The 27,590-nt window shown below is 36.5% G+C and overlaps 2 protein-coding genes across 3 annotated transcripts; one reads left to right on the top strand and one right to left on the bottom strand.

The window, feature by feature from the left end:
* The first annotated feature begins 469 nt into the window (after positions 1-469).
* LOC146464917 (uncharacterized) lies at positions 470-17,116 on the top strand. 2 transcript variants are annotated; one of them, XM_085129237.1, is made up of 7 exons: positions 470-2,228; positions 7,730-7,816; positions 8,994-9,463; positions 10,418-10,532; positions 11,207-11,384; positions 12,142-12,526; positions 16,714-17,116. In XM_085129237.1, exons 1-7 carry the CDS (start codon positions 665-667, stop codon positions 16,801-16,803), a joined length of 2,889 nt encoding a protein of 962 aa, XP_084985363.1. In that variant the 5' UTR covers positions 470-664; the 3' UTR covers positions 16,804-17,116. The 2 variants fall into 2 exon arrangements, with proteins under 2 accessions (XP_084985363.1, XP_084985365.1); XM_085129239.1 differs by lacking the exon at positions 16,714-17,116 and having other exon boundaries at positions 12,142-16,412.
* Positions 17,117-19,172: 2,056 nt separating this feature from the next.
* On the bottom strand, positions 19,173-25,548 carry LOC146464916 (uncharacterized). Its single transcript, XM_085129202.1, has one exon. The coding sequence runs from the start codon at positions 24,990-24,992 to the stop codon at positions 23,658-23,660; it is 1,335 nt and encodes a 444-aa protein (XP_084985328.1). The 5' UTR covers positions 24,993-25,548; the 3' UTR covers positions 19,173-23,657.
* Positions 25,549-27,590: the final 2,042 nt, after the last annotated feature.

Raw genomic sequence — 27,590 nt, 5'->3', positions numbered from 1 at the left:
AGCAAGCGAAACTTGTTGACAGATATAATGTCTACATTTGGCACCTTGTCAAATGAAAGTACTTTCACTATCATTCGGTAGGTATATAGATAGCATTTTTCTCAAGGCACACAGCAGACGAAGCCCAAGTTTTGAACCAGAACACCTCAAATCGAGTATGCCACCTGGTAGATTTATTAGAACTATTTATAGCATCTCTGAAAAAATTTACTAAGCCGAGGTTTTATGTTTAAATCAAGCACGTCTAAAAAAAGCCCTTATTCATATTCATCAAATTTGTGATATGCTGGTTTCCTGAAAACCTTGATCTTTGACGAAAACTTCCTATTGCCGAAAAAAAAATTAAAATAGAAAAAAAAAAAAAAAAAACCTACAGTGAAAATAGAATCATCTGCTAGTTCTCAGGCTGTGCTTCCGGCCTCTCCATTTCCGTTGTGGCCGCGCGGATGAACTGGGTATGAAAACCTGTTTTTTATATATATCAACAAAGATGGTAGGGGATAGTTTTCTTTGACCGGTGCAAGCAACCTTTTACGATTAATAGCATATTGTTGAGTCAATGCTACTTAAGAAGAAACAGCACTAACAGCATGCCTTTGCTGCTGTGTTATTGCGCCTATGAAAGGAGAAGAAGGTCTAGGAGAGCGCTGCCAGGTAGAGTGCCATGAATTTCAGGTCGGCGTCCTCGGGTAGCAACCATGGCGAGGAGAACTATTTTCAACGACTTTCTGTTACTCAAATCTCGCCGAGCGATATCGAGAAGAACGTTAAGACACTACAGAAAGCGTTTAAAAGCGTGTACCTGACTGGAAATACCTGTCTGAAAACTCAGCATGACACGGGGAGTTTTAGCCATTTTGAACAAGGTGTTCGCCTCAGTGAAATTTACACCGACATCGGTAAAAAATTTGTTGATCGCTCAAAGATTGCGTTAAAGAGAGAATGTCTAGTTCGGCTCCTAGCATCCGCCGAGTTTGTGAGAGAACTGGAAGAAGCTGTAGAAAACTATACCTCGTACTTAGAGAGCGAAAGAAAACTTCCCAGTGAGTTTCCATTCAAAGTTGAGCGTTTTCATGACATTTGCCATAAGGCGAAGACGCACTGTACATATAGACTGGAGATGAGAAAGATGGTATCCGAAGATCTTTGGTTTGGCAGATCTGTGCCCGATATGCAGGACGATTTAAAGATGGTCTATCAAACGCTCCATCAGCAGGGACAAACGACTTTGGCGCTTGTTGAGAATATTTTAGCCTGTGTGATACGAATTGCCGAAAAATGCAAATGGAGCTTGAGTCAGCAAGCGCTAAGCGCAGTGTGTCAGGGAATTGAAGATTTCAATCGCCTTGTCGAGTACTGCAGAAACTTCGAGGAGGACGAAAGGAAATTGCTTAGTTTGAACCAGGCAACACAATGTGCGCAGTTGAGTTTAGCTACCTTTTCAACTCCAGCCGTTTCTATTTCCAATGATGTTTGTTTATTACCCCTGAGCAAACTATTGAATGGTATCGCCTCTGTGCGCTCCAAAATATTGGCTGGGCATGTTCGTAAATTCGCCAGCGAACACGAAGACGTCACAACGGCGTTGAAGTACGACTTTGCTTCTAACTTTGAATGGAAAGACTTTGGTGTTGTCTGTAGTGGTGGTAATTTGAGGCTTGAAAGTGCGGTTAAAAACGGTGTGCTAACAGTGTTGAACCGAAGCCAAATCCCCCTATTGAAACTTGACCCCGAGTCGCCATTACTATTGTTCGAGTCACGGGAGGAAAGATTTTTCAGTAATTTAATATCACAACTTGCTACGTCTACAACACTCATTTTGGGCCGCCATGTAAGTGGAGAGAGAAAAACTGTGGTTCTGCCACCCTTACAAAGCTCAAGATGTAATGTTACAGTTACAGAGGGAGTAAGGAGTGACGAGGGAGGGGTGAGTGCTAGTGTCACATCACATTCAGAGGGACATGGTATTCTCAGACAAGGACATGGATCACCAAGACTTAATAAGCGTGTGCAGTGGAATGCACCTCTAGACTTGGAAATCATGAAGCAGATTCAAGCTCAATATAGTGGAATGCTTTGGTCTAGTTTTGGAGAAGAATTGATTAATGTAATGTCAGAATATCCAGGTTTTCCCAGCGTCACAGGTGATTCCTTGGGGCCATTGTTTCTATGGTCAGATTTCCTTCAGATGGTCATCATAAGGGTGTTAGAGTCGTTGCGGCTTTCTGGTAAGTAATTAATGTCTACAGTATCTATTTGTGTATTATTATTATTATTATTATTATTATTATTATTATTATTATTATTATTATTATTATTATTATTATTATTATAATTATTATGTACAATAAATCTTGATACATGAAACACTCAAAGAGATTGAAAGCACTTTGAATTACTGGCCGTACAAAATAGAGTTGGCATTAAGGATTAGAGAATTTGTAAATTTTAATATCATACTGTCAGTGCTATATACCTTAAAATTCTGAGTAAAAGCACTGGGCTTATATTATTTGAACAACTTTTTTCAGGGTCTAGCATTTGGAGAAGGGCTTCTCATCAAAGGGGATTTTGCATTTTATATTTGGTTGGGTGTTACAGTCAAAACAGCTTGAAATACTATGACGATTCTAACAGCTCAAGGTGCCATAGCTTATCAGTCTGTAGAATTTTAGTGCGTGAGGTTTGAGGAGGGAGGTATATTGGAGAGGCTTAACTCTGTAATTTTACAGCAATTAAATTTGATTGCTGTTTCATATTGTTTCTACTTCATCGCTGTACCTTTACCTCCAAAGACTGTGACCAATAGTGTTTGCTTTGCAACTGGACTAAAGTAATAAAGAAGCTTGCACCACCTGGCACTCTCGCTGAAAATTTCTTAATTATAATCATGGCAATTCTTGACATCACCCTTATTACTAATATTCATTTCTCTGCTGATTGACAAACAAGCTGTACTTTAATATAAGTTATCAATATGTATTTAAATAAAGCATCAAACATATTGCAGTAATATTTCATTTAACTTTTATATATTTATTTATTTATTTATTTATTTATTCACCACACACAAGTTACAAAAACATGAAGAAAAAAGGAAATCTAAAGAGAAAGCGGCGAGGAAGCCTCAGTAGAAAACATAGGGCTTATAGACTAAGGTTCCTTGGGAAGAGGGGACTGAGGTTTTTGTGCTGAAGATAAGATGTTTTGGCTAGTGTCGAACTGCCAACTGTTTTTGTCTCTTTTTTTTTTTGCTTCACCATGCTTTTGGATGGAAATTGAAAATTAGATGTTCAAACTATTAAAATATTAGGTGAATTTTCACTGAATGTTTTCAAAATGTGAGCATCATACGGTGGACGGATGCTCTTCTAGTTACATTACATGGGGCTGCGTTTCACTGTATTTTGCATTCAGTCATATAAAATAAAATTATAAGAAAAAGCTTCAGGCCAAGCAAGAAAGTAGCTTGGGGAGCATGCAGTCTGTTAGGGCCACATAGAGGTTTGTTTTGTGTGACTTCAAACAAAACATCTTACTTTAAAAGCTGCGAACAAAATGCTATTGATGGTAGATGTCCGTTGAAAAGCTGCTTTTCAACCCATGTCACATACTGTTGGTTTCAGCTGTGGATTTATAAAAAGTTGATCATGTGATGGCAATTTTATTGATGTTTAAGTTGTGGTGAGTTATTTTATATTAAAAATTTACGCGATTGTATGGTTTGTGATCTTTAATAGCCTCAGTTAATACTATTTTTGTGTAAAACTGGTTCACTCTGCAACATTTACAGATATTAACTTTAGAAAAAGTTTTTTTTCTGAGGACACAAGAAGCAATAGTGAGATAAAATTTACAGATGACTTGTTTGATTAATTACTGATCTTTTGGTCAACAAAATTTATCAGCATACATTCACTTTTTTGAAACTAGCAGGCTGAAAAAGGCCATTTCAGGGGCTTCTGGGATCAGTAATACTTCATTTATGTGTTGCATCTCTCTACATCTCTTTTTGTAAAAGAGAAAACCTTAAATAAAACAACTTATGTTTAAATTTGAGGATTATGGAACACTAAAATTAACATACATGTTGTCATAAATGTTAACTCTACAGACAACTATGTCTTTCATGTGCAGCTTTTTTAAATTAATTATAATTATTAAAAAAACTAAAGATGTATTAAAATTATTGGGTATGAATGAAAACCAGTTGTTACACTGGGGGTCATGTTTGTATAGATTTATCACTATTTTTCACACAAATTTAACACATGAAGCATTTTTTTCTTTTTAGTAGAATGGCTTAAAGTGGTGGTTAGAGAGTGTTGCCTAAATTGCAATATTTGTGAGTCAGGAGTTTATATTAATTAGGAATGTGACATGTGTCTCAACTTTCACTTAAAGACATTTGGTGTTTTTTCTTTAAATTACTTATTCAAATCACACAAACTGAATGAATTGGCTTGTGCTAAATATATACATAGATTGATCTGATGCAGACAGTTGGCATTTTATGGCTTCAAAGTTGAAGACTTATTTAGTTTTTCAAATAAATCGTCTATCAAAGTTATTAATTAAAAAAAAGTCTAAATGGACCCTTTTTTGAGTTATGTTTAACTCAAGTATTCCACTTGCAGTTTAGGTAGGACAGGTGAATATAAGGAAAATGAATTTTAAATCGGTGATATCTGATCTTGATAAATAGTGCATTGTGTAAAACTGACAGGTACAATACTGTTGATGTGGGGGGCATGTCTTTATGAATATTGATCAGAAAAAATGAAATAATTGGTGTAGCAATATTTGTGATGAAAAATTTGATGATTCATCCTCAGTTTTGAAGGTGGCATTTTCCTATGTGTGTGATTGATTTGAAAGCCATCCAGGATGTTGTTATAAGCTGTCCAGAACCAATAAAAGAACATGTTAATGTTTGGCTAAATTGCTCTTCTTTTTTTGTCCATTTTGTTTAATTAACTCTACTCTTAATTACTTCTGGATAAATGTGCTGGCTGCACATGCCCAAAGTGCATCTTTAATAGTGTGATCTTTTTTTAACAAAAAGAAAATTATAAATATGTAAATTTGAGGAATATTGAACATTGAAAATACACACACTAGTTATCACAAGTGTTTACTCTGCAGCCAAAAATATCTTATTTGTACAGCTTTTGTTATTAAAATATTAAAAAAACCCTGAAAACATACATTTGAGGATTGCATTAAACATCATATGCCATGTTGTGCACCATTTTCACACTGATGTTGCACCTAATTTTTTTTGTTATTGTTAATTGTTTGAAACAACATGCCCAAACTGCCTTTTCTGTTGGTTTGAATCTAACAATGCTATTTACATCGTTTCAACGCCTCTTTTGTGTGAATTACTCAAGTTACAGGAAAAGTAATCACTAAATCTTTAATTTGAAGCCTCTAGGTCAATTTTTTTTTACTTGGTACCCTGTCTGCATACCAAAACAGAGCTGATTCAGGGCCCGAGCAGGGGGAGGGGCCGGGGGAGCCAGGGCGCAACATAATATCCTACAACATCGCTGGACCAGACTATTACAGGTGCATATACTCCGAAGCTATTGACTTGATAGTGAATGCCATTGACCTGCGTTTTAACTAGCCAGGCTATGTCATGACTTGATAGTGAATGCCATTTGCAACAATGCAGTCTTTTTTTTATCAAAGTTCTTAAATTTGAAGACTACTCCACGGAGCTACAATTTCTTGAAACGAATTATGCTGATGATGTAGTCTCTGACGCGTTGAAAGCCCAACTGGAAATTTTTAAAGTTTCAATGAATGGTTGTGATATTGCATGTTTCGATGATATTCTAGACAAAATGAAGGAGTTACAGGAACCTCAGAAAAGCATGATAAATGAAGTTGTAATGATCTTCAAGCTTTTGCAGGTACTCCTGCAACCATAGCCTCAAAAACACAGACGTATTTCCGTCGTTTGCCGGAAATATGGCTGGGTTTGCGAGCTACCGCAACCAGCGCAGCAGGAGAAAGGTCCTTTTCAGCAGCTTGAAGGTTAAAACATGGCTCCACTCAACAGTGTCTCAAGAAAGGTTCAGTAATCTGACAATACTAGACACCCACAAAGACAGAACAGACAAACTTAACCTTGCCGACGTGGAAAATGAATTTGCTGACTGTAATGATAATCCGAATAGAAATTTCGGGACATTCAAAGAACCCAATTTCATGACAGTAAGCAAAAAAATCACGCCAAGATTATGATGCTGCCTTTTCTCACAGTCTGCATGGTTGCACAGCTTCTTTTGTCACCATCTCTTTCCTCGTTTTTTAAATTTGAAGTAAAATTGGATGCATTTAGCCATTTATAGAGTCTACCAACTCCCCTCGCTTCAATTGAAGAGGTGAAGCGGCCTCCCCGCTTAAAAAACTGCTCCGTGGGCCCCATGATTTGGGCCAAGTCGGATTCCAAACGCAAAACTACATTTCTCCCCTGCTTGCCTCAAAATGTTAAATTATGGCTGTTTATTATTAATTTTAACCATGATAGTAAGCACTAAATTTAAGTTTAACTAAGTGTATAAGCAGTACTTTTTTGCTAAATTTTGGAATCAAGAACTGTGGTTTTCGTTGAGGAGTAGTAAATTTTTTATATCCAAACCTTCAAGCAAGGTATTTTGTGCTTGAATAAAATTTTGTACTTTAACATTTATACCTTTTTCTTCTTGTTTGTTGTGTCTATGGTTTGAAAATTTTCACTTTCCTTTGTCTTAGATTTGGTACTGCAATTTGGAACAGAGAAATTTAAATTAAACCACTTGAGCTGGTTTGTAAAATTTCCAACCAGAAAAAATTTAAACCACAGCAGCTAATTGTATATTTTTTGTCATCTTCTTTTCCATTATTTTACCTTATGTCATAAAGTTGTTATGGAGGTTTGATTTTGCAGGTAAGAAATCTTTTCTGGTTTTTACAGAAACGTTTTTGGTAAAATTCTGTTATTCCCTGTTTTCAGTGGCATCACACGGTGAACACTGTATCAGATAACACGTAAGAGATCTGCAAAATTTCATCTAATAGCATAAAGTTTGGAATATAAGCTTCCCCCCCCCCCCCCAAAAAAAAAAAAAAAAAAAAACCAAGAGCCCAAACTCCTCTCCTTCACCTCAAACATTCCTATAGTAACAAGCTCCTCCAAAATATAAGTCATCCTCCAAAAATTAACAAGCCCACAAAAGACCCTTGAATGAATATAAATAAATTGGTTATATTGAATCTTCTATCAAACATCATGATTAATAACATAGGCCAATATTTTTATTGTCTTTTATTGACATTTTTATTGATGTGACGTTTATTTACTGCTAATTGTCATGTGAAATTGCAAGAAAGGATTGAAAAAACTAATGTTGTAATGTACAATTTCATTTAGGGACATGTATGAGAGGGAAACGCAATGAACTGAGTTTAGTTATTGTAAAAACAGTAACGAAAAATGCGAGAGATGTGTTTATGGTCATCATTATTGCATTTATTTATTAAAATGTTTATTTTGAAAAATGGCTGTACATGTAAAATTACTGCCAGTGTTCAAATTGCTTTGGACTCGTTGAGCAGGTTTTGAATTAATGATACCTTTTCACTGTACAGGCTAACTTGACTTCCTTTTCTCTCTGAAACCTAGCTAATAGCTAATTAAAAGCTCATCTTTAGATATAATTAGTAACTTTGTTTGCAGGCTGTTTGCCATCAGGCGGTGCCAGTTGTCTTCAATCTGTAAACTGTTACCTGCACTGTCTAGCCTCAGCATCAAGTTGGGATTCAGGTAGGTCTTGTTGATGCCCGCTCTTGTTCTGAATTAGGACATAGGTTGTTATAGGAAATTAATCTTTGTATTAAACATTTTAGGTATGTGATTTAATTAACGTGACTTAAAATAATGTCAATTAAGGGAAGAATTAGTTTCAGATAAAAAAATGCACTCAAATGACACAGCTAAATTTCCAAATGAAAGAATGTAATCTGAGCATGGAGGTCTTATATATTCTTTCAAGTAAGAAACTGATTCCACTGCTAGTTTGCCCCAAATATATTTATGTTAAATATAGTGTAATGATGGCTGAGAAAGACAGTTTTGTTAGCCAGCTAAGAGTTAACTTAAATTACCATAAGCAGTGTACTCATCGGTTGAGACATGGTTTGCAAAGAGAGTTGCTGCTGCTTAAGTTTTGAATTGCTTGTACTTAAGAATGTGAAGAAAATAATGGAAGTTAAGGTCATGAAAGTGGACATGACATGGAAATAAAAAAATAATAATAATAATAATAATGATCTCAGGAAATAACACAACTTAAATTAAATTTATTTCTGTTAATTTCATTATAAGGTAATTTGGCCACAGGACTTAAAAAAAGAGGAAACAGAGGAACCTGAACTATTCTTACTCCCTTTGCCATATTAAACCCTCCCCTCCCTAGCAATTATAAGGTTTGGGAATTTTGCATGGGATATATCTTTCAGATCTACCTATAATTTACACTTTACCACTAAACTGGGAGCGTGCGAGTATCCCAAGGAAATGATAATGATTCAACTTGCCGATTGCAGCAAAACGGAAAGTTAAGAGCCAGATTATGGGTGAAAAGTTGTAGGCTGGTCATGGTTGGTCTACACAGCATCCTGCATAATGACGCTGGCAGGATTATCGGTACTACTATTCTCCCTTGGATGGGATGCTGGACACTCACGGGGTGTCCCAGGCATTTTGTTGTCATGTCTCTAATATTGTTTGATATTATCTTTTTGTGCACCTTGGTGGACAAAGACAAAGTGTTACTTTTGGCAAATTTATTTGCTTAAGGATGAAACATGATGACAGAAGCTGTGACTCTAGGGATTTCAATTCCTGGGTCCATATTAACTAGCATTTTAAACAATTGGGCCCAGGAACTAAACCACCAACTTTCTGGAATCAGAATGACTTCTCTTCATTCTTCCTTCAGCTTTCTGCAATCTTCTTGGGAAGTCACTGAATGACAGATGCCGTGTGGATAGCAACCTCACAGATGGTGTGCCAGGCACGCAGACAGTGTGTTCTGTCATCAAACTTCTTGATCCTCTGGACAGCATTTTTGAGATGACCACTTACTGGAAGCGATCTTCCGGCCAGACAGAACCCCACACCAACAGAAGATCAACATTGCTATCACTTTCACTAAGCCTTTGTCGCCTTCATGCACTGTTGTCATTTAGTCTGAACTGGTTTGACACAAAGGTGCATCAGTTCTTAGGATCATGGTCCTTGGAACAGTTCTTGTTGCTTACACAGTGGGACTTGCCAATTGTTCTGGAATCAGTGAAGAAGACTTTAAGTCTCATTCAAGTGTTATGTGTTGTTCATGATGGCAGTAATAGCTGGAACTCACTTTTTCTGCATTATCAGTGCTTACAGGAGCAAAAGAACAAGTTGGAGGTTAGTTTGACAACTTCCTAAAGTATTAAGTATTTAATTAACTATGATAATATTTTTAAAAGTACCCGTAATAAGTGGCCACTTTCATGGTGTTTTGACCAGTTTAGAGAATTTTGTTTATTTAATTATTACCTAGCTAGCTCTTAGAGGTTGAAAGCACAATTTTTAAATCTAGAATCATCTTAAATTTTCCAAGAGTTACCAGCAGGGTGGATGGTGCCAACTGAATCTCTTAATTAAGTGTCCACATAGAGGGCTAATGTATTACTTAGGACACTATCTTACTGGAATTTGGAAATGATTGTTTTGTAAGAGATGAGAAAATACCCAATGGATAAGAGACCTCTCAGAGTTAGGATGGGAACCAGCTGCAATTTTAATCTCAATATACTTTTATGATGGTGAATCTGGGAGTCAAGCTCAGACCACGTTGGAGGGATGTGAGTGCCACTGTGTCAATCAACCCAGCTCCCTTACAGGGTTTTCAAAAGCACCCGACGCCCGACGCAAGTCACCGGCTACTTTTAGCATTTGCGCCGGGTACTTTTCGTCTCCAAAGTATGAATTGAAAATCGTTGCTGCATTTATGTGAGTGATATTTTGAAGAAAACTCCTGTTTATAATTCAGTTTACAATGACCTCCAAACAAACACTTTTTTGCTCTGAAAATGCATCAGAATGCATCTCTGGGTATGCAAAATTTAAAAATTTGCTGTGACCCCCCCCCCCCCCCCTTAGCAGGTGGGGGTATCCCCTTCCCGCACCCTCCCCCCGTGCGGCTTTCACTGCATGGCACCGCTGACGCGGTGCAATTGTACTCCGGCTACTTTCACATTTTCTCCTGGTACTTTTTTTCATTTTGAAAACCCTGCTCCCTTACCAACAGTGTGTTCATATCATTGTGGCCTTTATCGTGTTATTGGCGGAAACTGATACCTGGTTTTGTCTTAAAAGGGATTAGCAAAGAAGTCGTGGGTGTTGTTTTCGAAAGACCTGACAAAGATGTCGAAAGAGTTCTTCCAGGAGGCCATGCCAGTTGGAAAGAGTTGGAAAAAGAGTCGGCAGTCAGGTAGACTACACTGCATGCCTTGCAGAATATATACAAGAGTAAACAAAAAACAAACAAACAAACAATGGTGTGATATCAGAATTATGTGATGCATAGTACGGCTCTTTTTTTAAGTTTCTGAATTGTGTTGTTTCAGAAAATACCTATCCCCCTCCTCCTCTAAGGTCTTTAAGTATTAACCCCATCATTCTACTGGAAATTCCAACTGAATAAATTTCCTGAAAAAAGTTTGGCTTTTAAGACCTCCACAAGCCACAAGTTCTTGCAGTTGTTTTCTTTGAATAGCTGCTCAATTTTGGCATAACAACAACATGAGAAAAGAACCTGTTCTATCCCAGTGCACATAATGACATGATGTACTGTCCAATAACAGTCAGCGATGATGCATTGCACTGTTCTATAAGTGCTCAAACAGGGGTTCCTTATAAAAAATCAATCAAGTGTTAATGAAATAATATGTGACTTTTTGGAGATCTATCTAAAGTTTTCTTCTTGGTTATCTCAGTGAGGTGTTGCAATAATATTGTTCTCTGCGCTTAATCTAGTTAAGATATTAAGTTGAGCGCTCTTGAAAACACATTTTTTTTTATGTCTAATCACACCTATTCCCAAGTGTCAATTCTATTAGTGATCCAGAATCACAGGGCAGGTTTATTTGTTTATCTTTTTCAAAGGAATACCTTATCAACGCAACACATATGTAGAGCATGCAGTTTGTCAGATTTTGGAACCAGTTGTGGAAAATACACAAGGATTGCCTTTAGAAAGTAGGCTTAACATTCTGACCATAACAGTAAACACCATGATGGAAGCTTGGAGTGACTGGATACTCAAACAAGAGATTGTTTTCAGGTAAGAATGAATAATCAAGGCCTCCAGAAACTTTTAGCTATAAAAATAAAAGCTACGAGCAAACGATGTTTTGATCGTTTGATGGTCAAGTTCAGTGTTTAAGATAATTTAGCATGTCCATGTATATATACAATTGTGAATGTTTTTGAATAACTAAGTTGCCAAAGCGAGAGTGCTAAAATATTTACATACTATAGAAATAATAAGAAATAGGAGCATAAAAAGCAAGCAGAATAAATAACCTTATGTCTATCACCTACAAAATTAATGTAATTTAAATGACAAGTGTTACTTATTTAATAGTAATGAAAATGCTAAAATTATAATAACTTTGCGTGGATGGAGTCATACTGTTTGTTAAGTTTTGGTTTAGAAACTTGTGGTAATGGAAAGAAGGATTGTGAACTTGGAGCTGATGAGGAACAAATAACCATCATAGCTTTGGTATACTGCAGTGTGAATGAACATTAATGATTCAGAAGTAACAAGTCACAAGGGAATAAATCCTTCCCTTATCCATGAAATTTCCACTGAAATGGTAGGTAGACACAGCCCTGGCCTTGTTTTGGGAAATTAAATTGCTGGCCACATACAAAATATGAGCCAGGCAAATCTTTGCAAAATGAAAAACAACCTAAAATTCAACATAGGAAGGTTTTAAAATGTTTTCTGTCCTTCAATTTTATATTATGTTATATTCACAGTTTATATGCACCTTCATCGTACAATAGATTTGTTTGTTTTATTCATTCTACAGTTTCTATGGAGCCCAGCAGCTAGGGTTGGACTTTGGTTACATTAAAGTTTGGCTGGCGTCAGACTCAAGCAACCTTTCATCAGAAATCCAGTCTCATCTCTTGAACTTGGATGTGTTTCGGCATCTTGATGGTGCTGTCCGTCTACTGATGCTGCAGCCAAGAAAAAAGAGGCAAGCACTAAGCGATGTTGGTGATCCTGAGTTGGAGTCGAATGTCAGTACAATGAGCAGCAGTTCAGTGCTGTCATCATTATCAGGTGTGGATATTGACAGCTATGACATTGAAGTGTTGAATGACAAGACGATTCCTAACAGTCAAAAGTGGCTGGACCTGCGTCTACGAGGGGGCAAATCCAAGAAAGGCTTGTTGCCATTCTGCCTCAAGGTGCAAGAAATGAAGTGATCTTAGTGCTTAGTTATTATCAACCAACAATTTTATTTACATATGTTAGAGATATAGCTTGATTCTTAGCCTACCTAGTTTGTCTGCTTTCTCTTCCTCTTCAACCTCAGATCCCTTTGCCAGTCAAGATTGGTTAGCAGTTTCAAGTGCTTCATTATTCGTAATTTTATTATTACTGTTCATATGAGTGAAAAAAAGTTGTGTCTCATCAGCCACAATAAATTTATCCACAAGTCAAACCTATTTCTAGCAATATCAGCATCTATAGTTAGTGTTGTGGGTAGACGTTGTGACTCAGTTAAGTTACAGAATGCTTTGACTGATAAATAGTTTCACGTCTATCCAAGCTGAATACAAACACATCCCCCAGAGACCCAAAGACAGATAGTTGGAGCTAGCAAAAAAAGGAAATACGAACTTACCAACAATGCAATCATGGACAGGGGAGAAGATGCAAAAACTTTACTTAAATTCTAGTAGCTTCATTATCATGCACAAATTGGTCTGGTTTCTTTTAATTAAGATGTAACTTATTTTCTCTTGTGTAAATTTACATGCTGTGCTTTGCCATCCTGGATAGTGACTCAATGTTTTTGTTTTGAAGATGCCCTCCCTGATTTGTTTGATGAATAACACTTGGTTTCTTTTTTCATAAATGTAGTGTACCTTTCATTTCGGTATTTGTCATTACAGTGCATTCTTTAAGTAATATATCAAACATGAGGCCTGTTTCATCAGATATCCTAACACTGAGAAGTAGGTTGAAAAAATGAGCCGCAGCCGAGTTTTTTTAAACGACTTCGAGGTGTTTGGATATCTGATGAAACACACTTTTGAGTGTTTGATATGGCTTTTCAAATGATCAATAATTGTTGAAGAAATTCAAGGCTAAAGTTGGCAAAATTTTATGGTAATTAGGAACACATATCCAAACCACGGTCATGGTAGTAATTTTCTTTGTTTTCTCTTGATGAATTATAAGCGAGTTTGAGAAATCTTAATAATATACTGCAAAGCAGATTTATTTATTTATATGGTTGTTTAATTTTGTTATTTTTAACTGTACTTTTCTTGTAACTTATGATCTAATTACCTTGCACCAAAAGCTACTTAATTGTAGTTAGTTTATTACCTTTTTCGGTAAGTTAATAATATATTGTTCATATCCCTTCTTAACTTATTTGTTGTATATATCACATAAAATCCAATATTTCAATTGACTTGATTTCAAGTAATTTATGATATCAGTCATTTGGTTTTCTAGGATTATTTAACCATCAGAGGTCAGAGCAAAAATAGAGACCATTATAAAAAGACATATATCATGTCCATACAGCCATGATTTGTTTCCAAAGTCCCTTGTTCACGGTCAGGGTGGTGTGTTTTCTGCAATTCACTGAAGTAAATTAATTTTATGGGAGGTTTTTTGTTTACAAGGTGTTTGCATTGGCTAATCAAAGAATGTAAAATGCTTTCCTTCATCTCTCACTGTGACAGTGCTTGCATGAGATGTGTAATAACTGGTTACATTCACACAAAAGCATAACCTGTTTAAAATGCATTTGGACTAAAATTCTGTCTCTTTCACACCAATTAAAGCATTCACATTAAAAGCTGTTTTATTAACTACTGTAGGTACATTTGACTTTTGAGTTTGTTCAGAATGAAAATTTAAAGGACTTGCTGGAGTTGGTGATTTGACCTTGAAATTTAAATTGCTCCAAGTAAGCTGGTTTTTTTGGTTACCTGAACTAAGAACTAAAAATTAAGACTTGACTATTAGACTACATGTCTTATAAGGATTATTTAAAGTTCTAAAATGTAGATCCATATTTATTATCTATTTATTTATTTATTGGCCTGAAGGCTTAATTGAGAGTGGAGTAACATTTTTGGTTTCTTTTTCCTAAAATTTGAAGAAGGTGAAGTGAACTATGGATGACATTTTGTCCTCTTTTGATCCGAGGTGAAAGAAATCATTTAAGCATAATTGGCTCTTTTGTTTGAAATGCTCTTGTTTTTTGAAAAGTATTAAAAGTCAATTCCTAAAAGGCCAAAGATGAATTAGGGACTTAAACTGTATGTTAAGACTTAGAGATAATTATTAAATGTTCAGTCTTTGTTGGGCTAATTTGGAGCAAATTTTCATTTCAAGGGGAAATCAGTACTACCCCCAACAGCTGTCATTAGCAACCAGCAGCTGTAGGGAAGATGTTCGCTATTCAGAAAAACATAATAGGCATGCAGAATTTAGCAGACTTACCTCGATGAAGTAGCTGACACCTTTCCTCAGCTGTTTGTGCTAAATGTACTTTCCATGTGTACTTGGCTTCTCCACAGGTTAATTCACAGTACTGACCCTTCTTAGAAAGTGTTCAGTTTGATATCAAAAATTCAATGTCACAATCAGCTCTGACAGTTTTAAAAAGGTCAGGACATTTCTTCACCTAAGTGTGTAACTTTAGTTTTTAAATAACATTGACGAGTTAGTATGATTAAAAAATTAAACCAACTTTAGTTTTTGATATGTAAATTGAATACTTTATTTTAGAAAAAAAAAATGGGTTGGTCAGGTGATAGAGAACAAACCATTTGACTGGGTTGACCTAAGTCTTGGGCTTGGATTTTAAAACAAGGATCTCAGTGTGTTAGCAAGTTTTGAATTAACCTTTCTGCACCCCTTGTTATAAAATGTATAAAAATTTCTGTGAAATGGCAACAGGTTGTACTAGCTGACTGAATAAAACCTTACTAATTAGTAGTTAACAGGTGAACAGCAGTCAACAAGAATTATAATATTATTGTAAAAATGAACTTTGTTAACATGTTAAATTATGTAGGTGTAATCTATCAATTAAAGTGTTAATCAATATTAAAGTAATTTAAATTGCTAAATATTTGTCAGTGATTTGATTCTTTCAGTGTATTATGTTTTTAGTGATTTATTGTCTGACAAGACTACTTTTGCTATTTTGCAGCATTTAAATCTGCTGTATTTTTCTACAACAATATGAGTTGTACCACCAGATGCAACAAACCACTAGATTGTCGTGTGTGGTACATACACTTGCAATGTTTGCTTGCTGCATTAACTGATATTTCTCTCTGTTTATGAATATCCTGGATCCACTTCTAGCAGAACTTGATTCATTTTCAGTACAGTTAGTCCGCTGTTATAAAGGATGGTCTTCACAATGCTCTCATTTGATTGTTTTATTCCAGAAACAATCTCAATCCCTCCCACAGAAGGTTAATGTGACTGTGGTTCCAGAATATACCCATACCTCTCCCAACAGAAGGGATTTTTCTAAGACCCCCTATCCCTCTGGAAATTCTAATTTAGCTTCATAGTCCCCCCCCCCCCTCCCTGGAATTTCAAATCCCTTCAGTGGCAGGGGGGGGGGGGGTAGGAATTTTCAGGAACTACACAATTAAGCTGGAAGTGTTTCTGTGGTGGAGGTGTGGATATTTTCCTGAATCACACTTTCATAGCATGGCTACAGTCAAGTTGGAATTCAATAAAAGTTTTCACACTTGTAGCTCACTATCAGGGTCCTTAGTAGTTACACGAACAAACAAAAAACAAGTTCAAATAACACTGTTTGAAGACTTAAATGGTAATCATTGAACAGAACTTGTTTTCTCTTTATTGAGTTTTATTTGTATATGCATGTAAAAACAAGGACCCAGCTTTAGTTGCAAACTACAAGACAGAGTGAACATCAGATTGGCCACTGGAACCTTAATGGAGCCAATTTGAATGGAAGGTCTTCCTGGGGAAATCATGTCAGTCAATAAATAAATTTAAGCAAAGATAAATTTTGTTTTACCTTAAGTTTATTCACTTTCAAGACTCCCTCTCACTTTCTCTCAAAAAAAAAATAAATAAATAAAAAAAATAAAAATAAATAAAAAACACCTTGACACCCAATTTCAGTCCAACATGGCTAAAACTGCATGCAGTGACCCAGTTTGAGACTCAAAACAGCTAAAATCCCTTATCCTTGAAGAAAACAAACCTAAAGTGTATAAAGAACCCACTGGCACCAATATAAGGTACTAACACTTAGACAGTTTTTATTGGATATTTGTTATTAACTGTTTTGATTTTTTTTTTCTTGGGTTCTGTAAGAAGTGCTCAATACCAGAAATTGAATTCCATTCTACAGGTTGGCTTTTGTGGTGGAATATTGAACAAGGAAAGCCGACAAAACCTTCGGGGCCAGCCAAGAAGTAACTGTGCATGCCAAGTTGTGTGAAAAGCCATCGGCTGCTAACTGAAGCAAAATTAAAGAGGTTTGAGACTTAGGGCTGCAAGAATAATTTATTGTAAGAATTATCAGCATTCAATGACTACAAGTATTTAGTAACATTGATTTGGGTCCACCTAGCCTGATAGGTAAACACTTTTGTGAATTATAAGAGCCACACTCTGTTATTGATTTTTCTTTTATAAACATGATATTATGTATCCACCAATTGAAAATGTCTAGTCCTTCAGTGTGGGGATGTTTTATATGTGGTTCAGAATAAAGGTAGTAACCTTGAAAAATTGTTTCTGGTTTCATTTACCGTTTCAATCATCCTATCAAATTATCTGATTGTCTGTATTTCAGTGCAATTAAGATCCAAAATTGTCCTGCAGGGGCTCTTTTAGGTGACGAAAAATCATTCAATGATGTGTTTAATATATAAATAATTATTTCTCCCTCCATTTATAGGCTTGTTTTGAACAATACTTAGAACATGTCATGGAATTCATAAATCTGTTCCCAGTTTGATTAATTAGGCATTTTAATACCCAAGTCGGTGACTATTTTCTAAAAATAGAAAAAAATGAGTATTTCCTCCTCAGGTCTGAATATTTAAGAGAAAACACACAAGGAAAATTTGTTGTGTAAAGATTAAGAGTCCTTAATATTTACTTCTTTTTTTACCACATATCCCAGCAAAATCAAAAGGATTGGGCAAGGAGGTTCAAGCATTTGAGGGGTGCGAGTTTTCAAGGTCTGTGGTTACAACACACCCCCTTCAGTGACCATTTTTACCAACAATAAGTTTTTATTTTACCGTACCTCATGGGGTTATTTACAGGTTGTGACTGTGCCCCTAAAGTTAAGAAGATTTAGGGAAACCCACATCTATTGACCTCTTAAAATTCTTCCTTGACCCAGCTTTCCTTAAACATTTTATCTGGAGCTGACCCTCAGAATATGATACTTTGTTTAATAGGCACACTGAGGTCTGCAAGGAAGGCTGGTGGGAAATGGGCTGTGCTTTGTTTTGGAGATTCAGTGTAATAAAATATTGACATCTTTGCTTCATTGATATAGCAGCATGAAAAACATACGACCAAACCTTGGTATCAAAAGGTGAACCAAACTTTGGACACTCTTTGGACTCATCACACAAACAAAGACTGCATAGGAGGCTAAACCAAACAGCAATTGGAATGAGATAAATATTCAAGTTAAAAAGTTCCTTTCATTGTCAAACCCAACCCATCCTGGGAGATCCAGGGACAGATAGCTGGGATGGGAGGACTATAAAGTTTTCTCTACTATCTGCCCCTTTGGGTAGAGGGCAGATCCCAGCCAAGTTATAAAATGCAAAATTCCCTTCAATATTAAGACTCCACCCCCCTCCCCCACAAAAAAATCTATCCCTGAAAATACCGTAAGTGGCTTATAGAATCCTTTGAAAACAAGTCCCCAGAACTTATTTCAGAAATTATAATTTTTTTTAAGGTATAATTTCACATCTTGTATTAAGGACTGCCTACTTTTGTTACTGCGCACGTTTTGCTCATCTCGTGATGGTATGAGAGGCTCTGATTTCTTAGGACGGTGACTACTAACAATTAGTCAAAGGTATTTCTTGCGCAGTTTATAAATATGCGGGAAAAGAAGATCTTTGCAAGTGTTGTTAAAATCTGAAAAGAAAAGTGGGGGTAACCATGCATTTTTCAGAGATAATTAAGATAAAAATTGGAGAAAAATTCCAAACATTGTCATGTATTTTGGCACTTTTTACAAATATTGTTGATTAATTTTCTTTGAAAAATGCATGGTTACCCCCAATTTTCTTTTCGGATTTCAATAATCCTTGCTAAGATCTTCTTTCCCCACATATTCATAAACTGCAAAAAAATACCTTTGCATTAGTAGGCACTGTCCTTAAACTTACAAAGTAAACATTAGTCTTGGGGCAAATAAAAAAGGTTGTTAATGGAGCGTGCCATCCCGCCCTTCCACCCCTCCAAACTGTTTGCCAATCTAAGATGGTAACTGATCTCACACACAATAACCCAGCCCTACTCTACCTGAAAACAAGGCCTGTAACTTTTTTTTGTTTTTGGCATAGAAGCTACCTAAAAGGGTAGTTAGTTTCCTGATTTTCACAATTCAAATCTATGAAGAAAGTAATTTATGCAATCGACCAATTCTCCAAGGCTGTAGTGAGCACCAATATTGTTGCCCAAGAGGGCTTAGACCATTTAATACAAAACATTTACTATTTTGCACCCCAAAATAAATAGTTACAGGCAAAACACAAGCAACCCAGGCAGGTTACCAGGCAAAGTCACAATGATTTTGTGACCAAAACAGGCAAAAGTCAATGACACAAATTTTTACAATGATGGTCCTGAAAGTTTATTCTGGATAAAAACACAGAAATTAAATAATTATTCTTGGATTAAAATGAATGTACGCAGAGCCAGCTACTGTTACAATATGTACCACAGAACCATGAACCCAAGAAAGCCAGAATAATAATTTAGTGCCGATCTCCTGTAAATTTCATCAAGTACATCCCCAGGAGATCAAAGTACAAGATCTCACAACTACTTTTAATCAATTTAATGAAGTGGATTCACCTATGGCAACAAGCCATCCCTAAAAATGTAAAAATGACAACATGGATCAAAATCCACCAATCAATCTTTTAACCCTGTTTAGCTAGATGTTCTTGGTTTCGAAGATGTCTACTATGAAAGGTTGGTTTCATGAGTTTGAACTTCAGAGCTGGCATGTTGTTAAAAACCACAGTAAATGTGGAGTTTGTTGGGTGTTTTTCAACCAACACCTTATATAAGTTATTTTCAGTAATATGTCTGTATTAAGATTTTGCCAGGATATCTTAATTAATTTTGTACATAATAACAAAACTCTGATGTTTAAGACTATTAATGACTTCATTTTTTTATATTGCCTTTGGTCATTCCTCGGGGACCTTATACATCCACAATTACAACGCCCACAAACATGTCACCTAGGAAATAAGTTCATGCGCTTTATAGCACTTTGCAATTCATTCAAACTCACTCCAATCATAGTCTGGCCAAACTATCTGGGAATTTATGTGTTAAGGTTCTACATAAAACCTTGACTTTGGATATTTATTATCAAGTTTTTTTTTTGGACAGGATGGCAATGAAATGTGCCAAAATGTATAAAGCATGTGCAGAGCAATAATTGAAATTGCCACAAAACAAAAGTTTAATGAACAAGATAATTATCTTATTCTTTAAACTTTTGTTTTGTTGCAATTTCATTGCTGTTGCTGTTGTAGTTGCTTAAGGTCCCGGCAATTACAGAGAACCAATGAACCCTTAAAAGAAACAAACTACCCAATGAACCATGAACAAACTTTTTGAATCCACGAACACAAACTTATCATTTTCTGTTCAAATAAATTACAGCAGTGAAAAATGTAACCACTGAGTTTGAACACTAAAGTGCAAATGTTTTTAAAAGGTAAAGCTATAGTTTTATCACTCTGGTCTTTCCTGGGTTATTCATTACATTAATCTAATGCACAAGCTGCATGCATGGGTCTTATTCCTTTATGCCCCAATATCAAAGCGCAAATTCTCCTTACTGTTCTGTACATATGCTCATTGTGCAGGTTGCGAGAATTTGTTTAACCATCAAGTCCTTTGGTGATGATTTTGTTTCAACAAATAATAATTATACTGTGAGGAGAAATAAGATGCTGTTCATTATATTGGAGCTTAAAGGGTTAACAAATTACAGTCACCTTGCTCTTAATTGACACTTCATTACAGCAGAAACTTTGATCAAATCAACAACTTCTACAGTCACAAATATACAGTTCTATCTTTTGAAACTACAGAAGTCTTGTGGAGTGCTCATTCCAATAAAAAGCTATCAAGTAGTACTTTCCAGCAAGTGGTGCTATTTATTACTCTGACCAATAAACCAAAGTGCTAACTTAAGTCAACCATTTAACAGAAAGCTTACCGATGAGCAGACTGTACTTTTCTCTTGTACTAATATTATTCTACTAAATGGTGGACATACCATTAGCATCAGATAAGAGCATTTAGACTTTACAGTACCACAAGGTCAAGTTGTTAAAATACATATGTATAATGGCATAATCTTCTTGTGGTTAATAATTATTCGTAGTTACAGAAATGATCAACAACAACAACAACACATAATCTCAAAAATTGCTGATTACTCTGACAGTTACACAGTAACCAGAGGCATGAAATATCTTACAAACAGTAAAAATATTCACACTACTTCAAATCAGTTGATATATTTCTACCCAAATTTTTGAAAAGGTGGTCGATTAAAACTTGAGTGCTTTTAGTGAAATGACTTTGAATCACAGGTTTTACGCACCCAGTAAGGTTCAGAATGATGAAAAAGAGAGAGGAAAGTAGAAAGAGGAACTCAAGGAAACAAAGGACTATGCAACCTTTATGTTTTTGTCTTGGTAGTTTTGTCAAGGAAACATAACTTGAGTGGACCTGTTTTCAAAAATCCAGGTAGATTTATATTACATGTACATGCTCTAAAGGACTAAGTCAATCAACTATCTATGTAGTTTCTAAAGAGTATTCACCTCTATTACATGTAATGACCTGCAAATTGTATATATATACATTCAAGTTATTCATGAATGCTTTGTGTCTAAACTATTTCTATTTGTTAATGTTTTTTCGTCAAATAAGATTACAGCAACTAAAATTTGGAAATTCTTTATGATCACTAAAATGTTTTACTACCACGTATCTCCATTAAAAACAATATTGTCTCTGCTTAAACCACATGAAAACCTTTTCTACAACTGTGCATAAATTGGGTAAATTTGCTAAAAATGGGTTGTGGTGTACCATGTGTATCACTCATGCGACTTTTATCAAAGTTTTGTACCACCTGAAAGTCAGCTTTAAACAACAATATGAAATGGAGGTTAAAAGTTACAAACGTCACTTGTTCCAAATTTTCAACCTTGATTAGCAATTTGTTATAAGAAGCATGCAAAAGGAGTTAGAATATCCCAGTTTAGGACATTTGTCAACTTAAATGAAAAATGCAAACAAAGCCTACACTTAAATACCAAACAATGGTTCTACACAAGTGTCATCTTCAATTGATAAACGCACGGTGAAAAACACTGCTTTTAAAAGATGCACATGTGACCGTAACTTAAATATGTTGTCATACTTGGAATAAAACATCCTTTTATATTGCCAACAGTAAAAGCAGTTTTCATAATTTTAACTTTGTCTGTGTTGTAGTCATTAAGATATCTGTACGCATTTCACAGCCAAGGAGTAACAAATATGTTGCAAAAAGCTGTCAGTTAAATGTAAAGGTTAGTCTATATAAAAGGAGTGCCACAAGATAAATACAAACATTACTTCACTCTCTTTAGCAGGAAAAAGTTGCTGATATGAAAAAATAATTTGTCTTTTATCCTGTTTTTGCTATGGCTGCCTCAATCAGTTCTGCAATATTCAAACCAGAGCTCTTATTTTACATAATTATTTTCACTACTGCTTTCTAGTTGAAAAGCACTGGGAAACAAACATACAAACAAAAAACAATTTTGGCCACAAATTGTGCCTAACACTCTCCAGTCAATCACACACAAGACAGGCCAAAGATCACAGTTTAAAATATCACTTTATCGCCAAAATAAATGGCCAAAAGACATCGTCCGGATTTATAAATACCAACGAAAGACTGGCAAATATGCTCTTTGACATTTGTGAACATTTCAAGAAAAACTTCATTATCCCTTAAATAAGTTAATCAGAACTAAAGTGAAAGAATCCACAAGTTTTTTTTCTCTTAACAAAAAGTCCTAAACACTATCAAGCACTTTTACAAATAAAGATATTTGCCCCAGAGTACAAACCATTCAAATGTTGTACACAGCATCTTATTAACAGAACAATAAAGCTCCGTCAATGCCCAAGGGAACAATGCACAATGAAACGATGTATTTTGTAATCGCTGTCCATAATTCGCCCTATATTATTTTTAAAGAAGCAACTTATTATTATCATTTATTTTATTTTGTAATAATATCTTTGACCCTACAAAACATTCCCTGCTGTAAATACAATAAATAGCAAATGCGGTCTTCGCCCTTGGAAATAAATACACACAAAAGTGAGATCGGCGTTTGTGTGTAGATAAACGAACCCCATTTTCTTGAATCTAGAATCTCAGCTGAAGTTTGTAAAAAGTTGGAATTCGAAGTTACTTGAACTGTAAGACACACCTTATTACCCCAAGGTTAAGGCGTGTAAAATCGCAGGCATAATTAGAATTTTCTTCTGCAAAACGAAGTGCACGGTTTACTGTTCTGTAAACGAAACAAACGCGACACAATTGTTAAGCATCCATGCAATTAAAAATCCTTTGAATTGTATAAAAACCACACAGAAACAACGAACAATTAAGTTACCACGAGTACATCCTTTCTACAAAGGCATTGTACAAAGGAGAGAAGAGATGTCATTCAAGAAACATTGGTCAATAGATAATAAATCTTTTTTCTGCAGACAATCGCTACTGGTCTGAACATTGCAGGCCTTTTATGTACACCATCTGGGTACAATACAAGCACCAAAGCACGTGTACAAAATTTACATTCGAAGGACAAAAAATAAAACCACTACCAGAACAAAATACCAATCAAGTAGGCTGCTGCCTTGCTTTGCGAACAGTGACCGTTCGAAAACCATGTTACAAATTTTTTAAAGCAAGTAAATAAACAAAAATTTAGAGACGCTATTTTAATACATACTGGTGAAGCAAGATGTCCGTGGCAGAGTATTCCTGGATTAAATACGGCAACCTTCGGCAGTTTTCACTTCAATACTTTGTGGACGATTTACAGTTGAGCGTACAGCTTGAGAGTTCCCAGTTCCTGAAACAGCGACAGTTAAAGCTGAATTATCTTGAACAGAATTGTCTTCCGCGTTTTTCGATTCTTGGACGGCGGTTGGATTCGAGCCTACAAGAGCTACAGCAGGCATGGTAGGGAAGTTACTACTCATAGATCCAGCGATGGACGCTGTAGGGATGTTGATAGCACTTACAGCTCCGGTTTCGGAGCCTTTGTCCGCGGTGTTGTTGTTTTCCGCGGAATTAACCACGTTACTTACACCACTGGAAAGTATAATTGGAGCACCAGCATACTGCGTTAGAGGAATCGCGTAACTGGGAGTAGGAAAAGTCGTTGCCCCGGTGGTCCTCACCGCCTGTACGGTTACAGTAGCTGCAGGCTGGATAGATGTAGGGTTCGTTACCGCCGTTGTAACGAAAGTTGGTCGTAAAATCATGCTACCTCCCGGAATAGGAGTCGTTGGAACGTACCCCACACTGCCGATAGGGGCGTACGTTACAGTGCCCGCGCTATTTACCGCTTGAACCTGCTGTATTCCTTGCTGGAAAACCTGAGCAACTTGAGAATTTTGCGTTAAAACTGTGGGTGGAAACGTGCCATTCTGAGTCGCGATCGTTGCTGTCCCATTCATTGCAATCGGAGTTTGCGTTTGCCCACCAGCCCACCCCGGAGTCACTGCTACCCGTGCCTGAACATACGGACGCTTCATCGCTTTTTGCCTTCTCCGGGGTCGATATTTATAATCAGGGAATTCCTCTTTATGCCTTTTGTCCAACCTAGCCGCTTCGTCAACGTACGGTTGTTTCTCGGCCGCAGGAAGCATTCGCCAAAGTTTTCCCAGCATTTTGCTCAACTCGGCGTTGTGGACATGAGGGTATTGCTCCGCTAGTTTTCTCCTGGCGGATTGTGCCCAAACCATGAACGAATTCATCGGCCGTTTAACGTGATTTTCCTTCTTCGGTAGCTGCACTTCAGAGTACGGCCCAGGCATTATTTGTGTCTTCACTGGCAAACCAGCGAGCTTAATAGTGGCAGCATCGATTTGCGTACATTCGGTGACTACTGTGTTCTCAGTTGTTGTGTTTTCTGTTACGGTTGCTGTCGCATTTAACGTGTTGGCGTCGACAAAGGAAGGCGCCGTCGTCGAAATTTTCCAGTTGAAGTTCTGATCACTGGTTTTGATCTGTTCCACCTTTTCAATTTTCACTTCCCCGAGTTCAGCCTGCCCGTTTGTGATCGCATTATTCACTCCAGTCGCTACCGCAGCCATTGTTGAGTTTGATCACAATTTCCAATATCACTAGTAGAGAACTGACATTTCTTCGAATCACGTGACGGAATAGGAAACACGTGACGCAGCGGAAAACGCGCGAGTTGCACAAAATATCAGCTCGAATTTCGGGCGAAAATCTTCAAATCCTAACCCTCGTTGGTGGTCTAGAGGCGAATTTTCAACACTAGAGTGGAAACAAATGGTGGAAATCCAAGCTGACTTTGAACAATGCCGAATGTAACAATATCTGTTTTCCTTTTGGCTATTCAATGTGTGGGCCGCATTGTTCTCTAGCGAGCCAATAGTATGCGAGGAATTGAAAGCACGCCGCATGGCGGAAGTTCCAAACAAAGGCAGCCTCCATCGGCTATTGTTCGCTGAGGCAAGCGCGACACATTTGATCTCAATTATGCAGGCTGGTTGTCAAGGAAAATAATTGAACAAAGCCCTATTGTAATTCAATACTCCATGATTGGCGGACGGGGGACAAAGCACATCAATGAATATTGCTTTCTGCTTTGAGCTTTGCAGTGTGGAAAAAAAAAAAATAAATAAAATAAAATAAAAAAAACCCGAAATCCCGAAATCCTTTTTTGTGCTCTATTTGTTTCTGGAAAAAAATAACTGACTTAAAAAACGTATGCTTATTCTCAGATAAATTTGTATGTTAATTGGTTGAGTGATATGGCAGCAGATGTCTTCCCACCCGAAGATCAAATATGAACAGATGAAAAACACTTTGCTAATGAGCAAAATTTTTTTCACCCCGAATCACGAAAATTTGGTAATGGCTTGTAAATTTAGATAATCTGATAACAATCGGATGTAAAGGGTAATGTATTTATTTTTTCAGATTTCTGTAGTGGATGTAAAAAATTTACAAGTTTGAAGTAAAATAAATCTTCATATATTTTTCTGGTTAATTTCCATATTTTTATCTACTCGATGGGATATCTTCCGCATTTAAGATGTAAAACAAAAAGACATAAATTTGCATTTAGTAGGTTCTCTGATATGTAAGGCAGAAAGATGAATTTCAACTCACGGATGTTAAAAATTTTCACAGTATTTCTCTCTCGTTTGTCCGGCAATTTCCCTTCCGCCATTGTAGTCATTTCTTCGTTTGTGCGTGTTATTTTCGTAGGAATTCTCCGTTAAATTTCCATTATCAAAGTGGCCTTCGTCTAATAAAATAGCTTTTGTACAAATATAGAAAAGAAAACAAATTCATGCACAAGACAGGGAGAACTGATGAAACTAAACGGAAAGTCATTTTAAAGCTAAAATATTTTCGTACGTCGAGGAAGCTTTGGAACAGTTTATAACAAATTTAAAAAAAAGGAAGCGGATGCAAGATGTTCTCATAAATTATCAGCTTTATCGCTAATCTCAGTGTTATTGCACAAAAATACATTTGAAAAAGCCATCAACAACATGCAACTGTACACAAATCAGCCAGTACACAAAAGTGTCTGCATTTGGCCGTCAGATTACCTATCAGGACCGAAAGAATTTGGGGTCAGTCAACAACAGGCACCGGAGCCACGAGTCGTAGCGGCGGTCCGTACTGCGAGGAGTTGGGCCGAGGTGAGTTCGTACGGTGACGCAAAAACAACCACCAAGGGAGTGTACCAGGCTACAGACCACGGACTTATGGAACTGGTCATTACAAGTTTGTTTGAAGAGGTCCCACCTTGTCTGAGGTAGGGTGGTTATCGAAGACACCACCTATCTCATGAACATCAGTTTACACAAAAATATTGAGCTAGCAAGAGTCAACACTGCTTGATAAACAAGAAAAGTGAGGTTTGAATCTCATTGTTACTTTTTACTGCTAAATAGGGGGTGGCTGTGCAGTAAAGATACTATCTTTTGAGTTTGAGGAAGGGGGTTACAGGCAGAGACCACCATCTATTTTGTGGTTTGGTGGGTCCCGTTCGAGTATGGTAGTTTTGATCACTGAAGGACTTAGGAATGAAAGATGTCATATGCCGAGCTCTGTATCAAAACGTTTGTACAATAAAAGTTGAGTGGCTTGACAGTGACCTGGGCTTCTGCCTTGATGGGCGAGTTCCTAAAAATTATCAAAATCTGACACGTCTCAGTTTGGTGTACCATGGCAATCGATAGAGACTTTTACACCTTGATTTCTGGGCATGAATTCAGGTTTATGAAAGCTCCCTTCTCCACCTTCCCTCCAAAAAGAAAAAAAAAAGTTGTGATCATTACCTTATTTATAACACAAACTGCAGTTACAGTTTATTTTTGGCTGATTAGGTCTCTTGTAGATCCTACGTCAACTGACAGCATTATCGTTCGCGGTCCTTTGCAGTTTTCACGTCTACCTTATTTATCATCGCAAATTGTCAGTTGTTAATAACTGACATATCAGAATAATCATCCAGTACGGAAAGGCCATGGAACGGCAGAAATGCGTGTATCAGAACATTTGTGCGATAAATACTTAGAGTGCCTATGAAGTAAAATATAAATTATGCTCGTTTGAAAGGCCTTTCAAAGTGACGAATAATGGCGTTTTATTTTCTGAAATATCTTCGCTCGTTCCAGAGATATTCAAGATTTTGTTCAAAACCT

Source organism: Pavona decussata, unplaced genomic scaffold (assembly GCF_977016875.1).
Source record: "Pavona decussata unplaced genomic scaffold, jaPavDecu1.1 SCAFFOLD_161, whole genome shotgun sequence".
In the NCBI taxonomy this organism is placed as follows: domain Eukaryota; kingdom Metazoa; phylum Cnidaria; class Anthozoa; order Scleractinia; family Agariciidae; genus Pavona; species Pavona decussata.
Note: the sequence above shows the minus strand (reverse complement) of the source record. Positions and strands in the feature narration are given on the sequence as shown.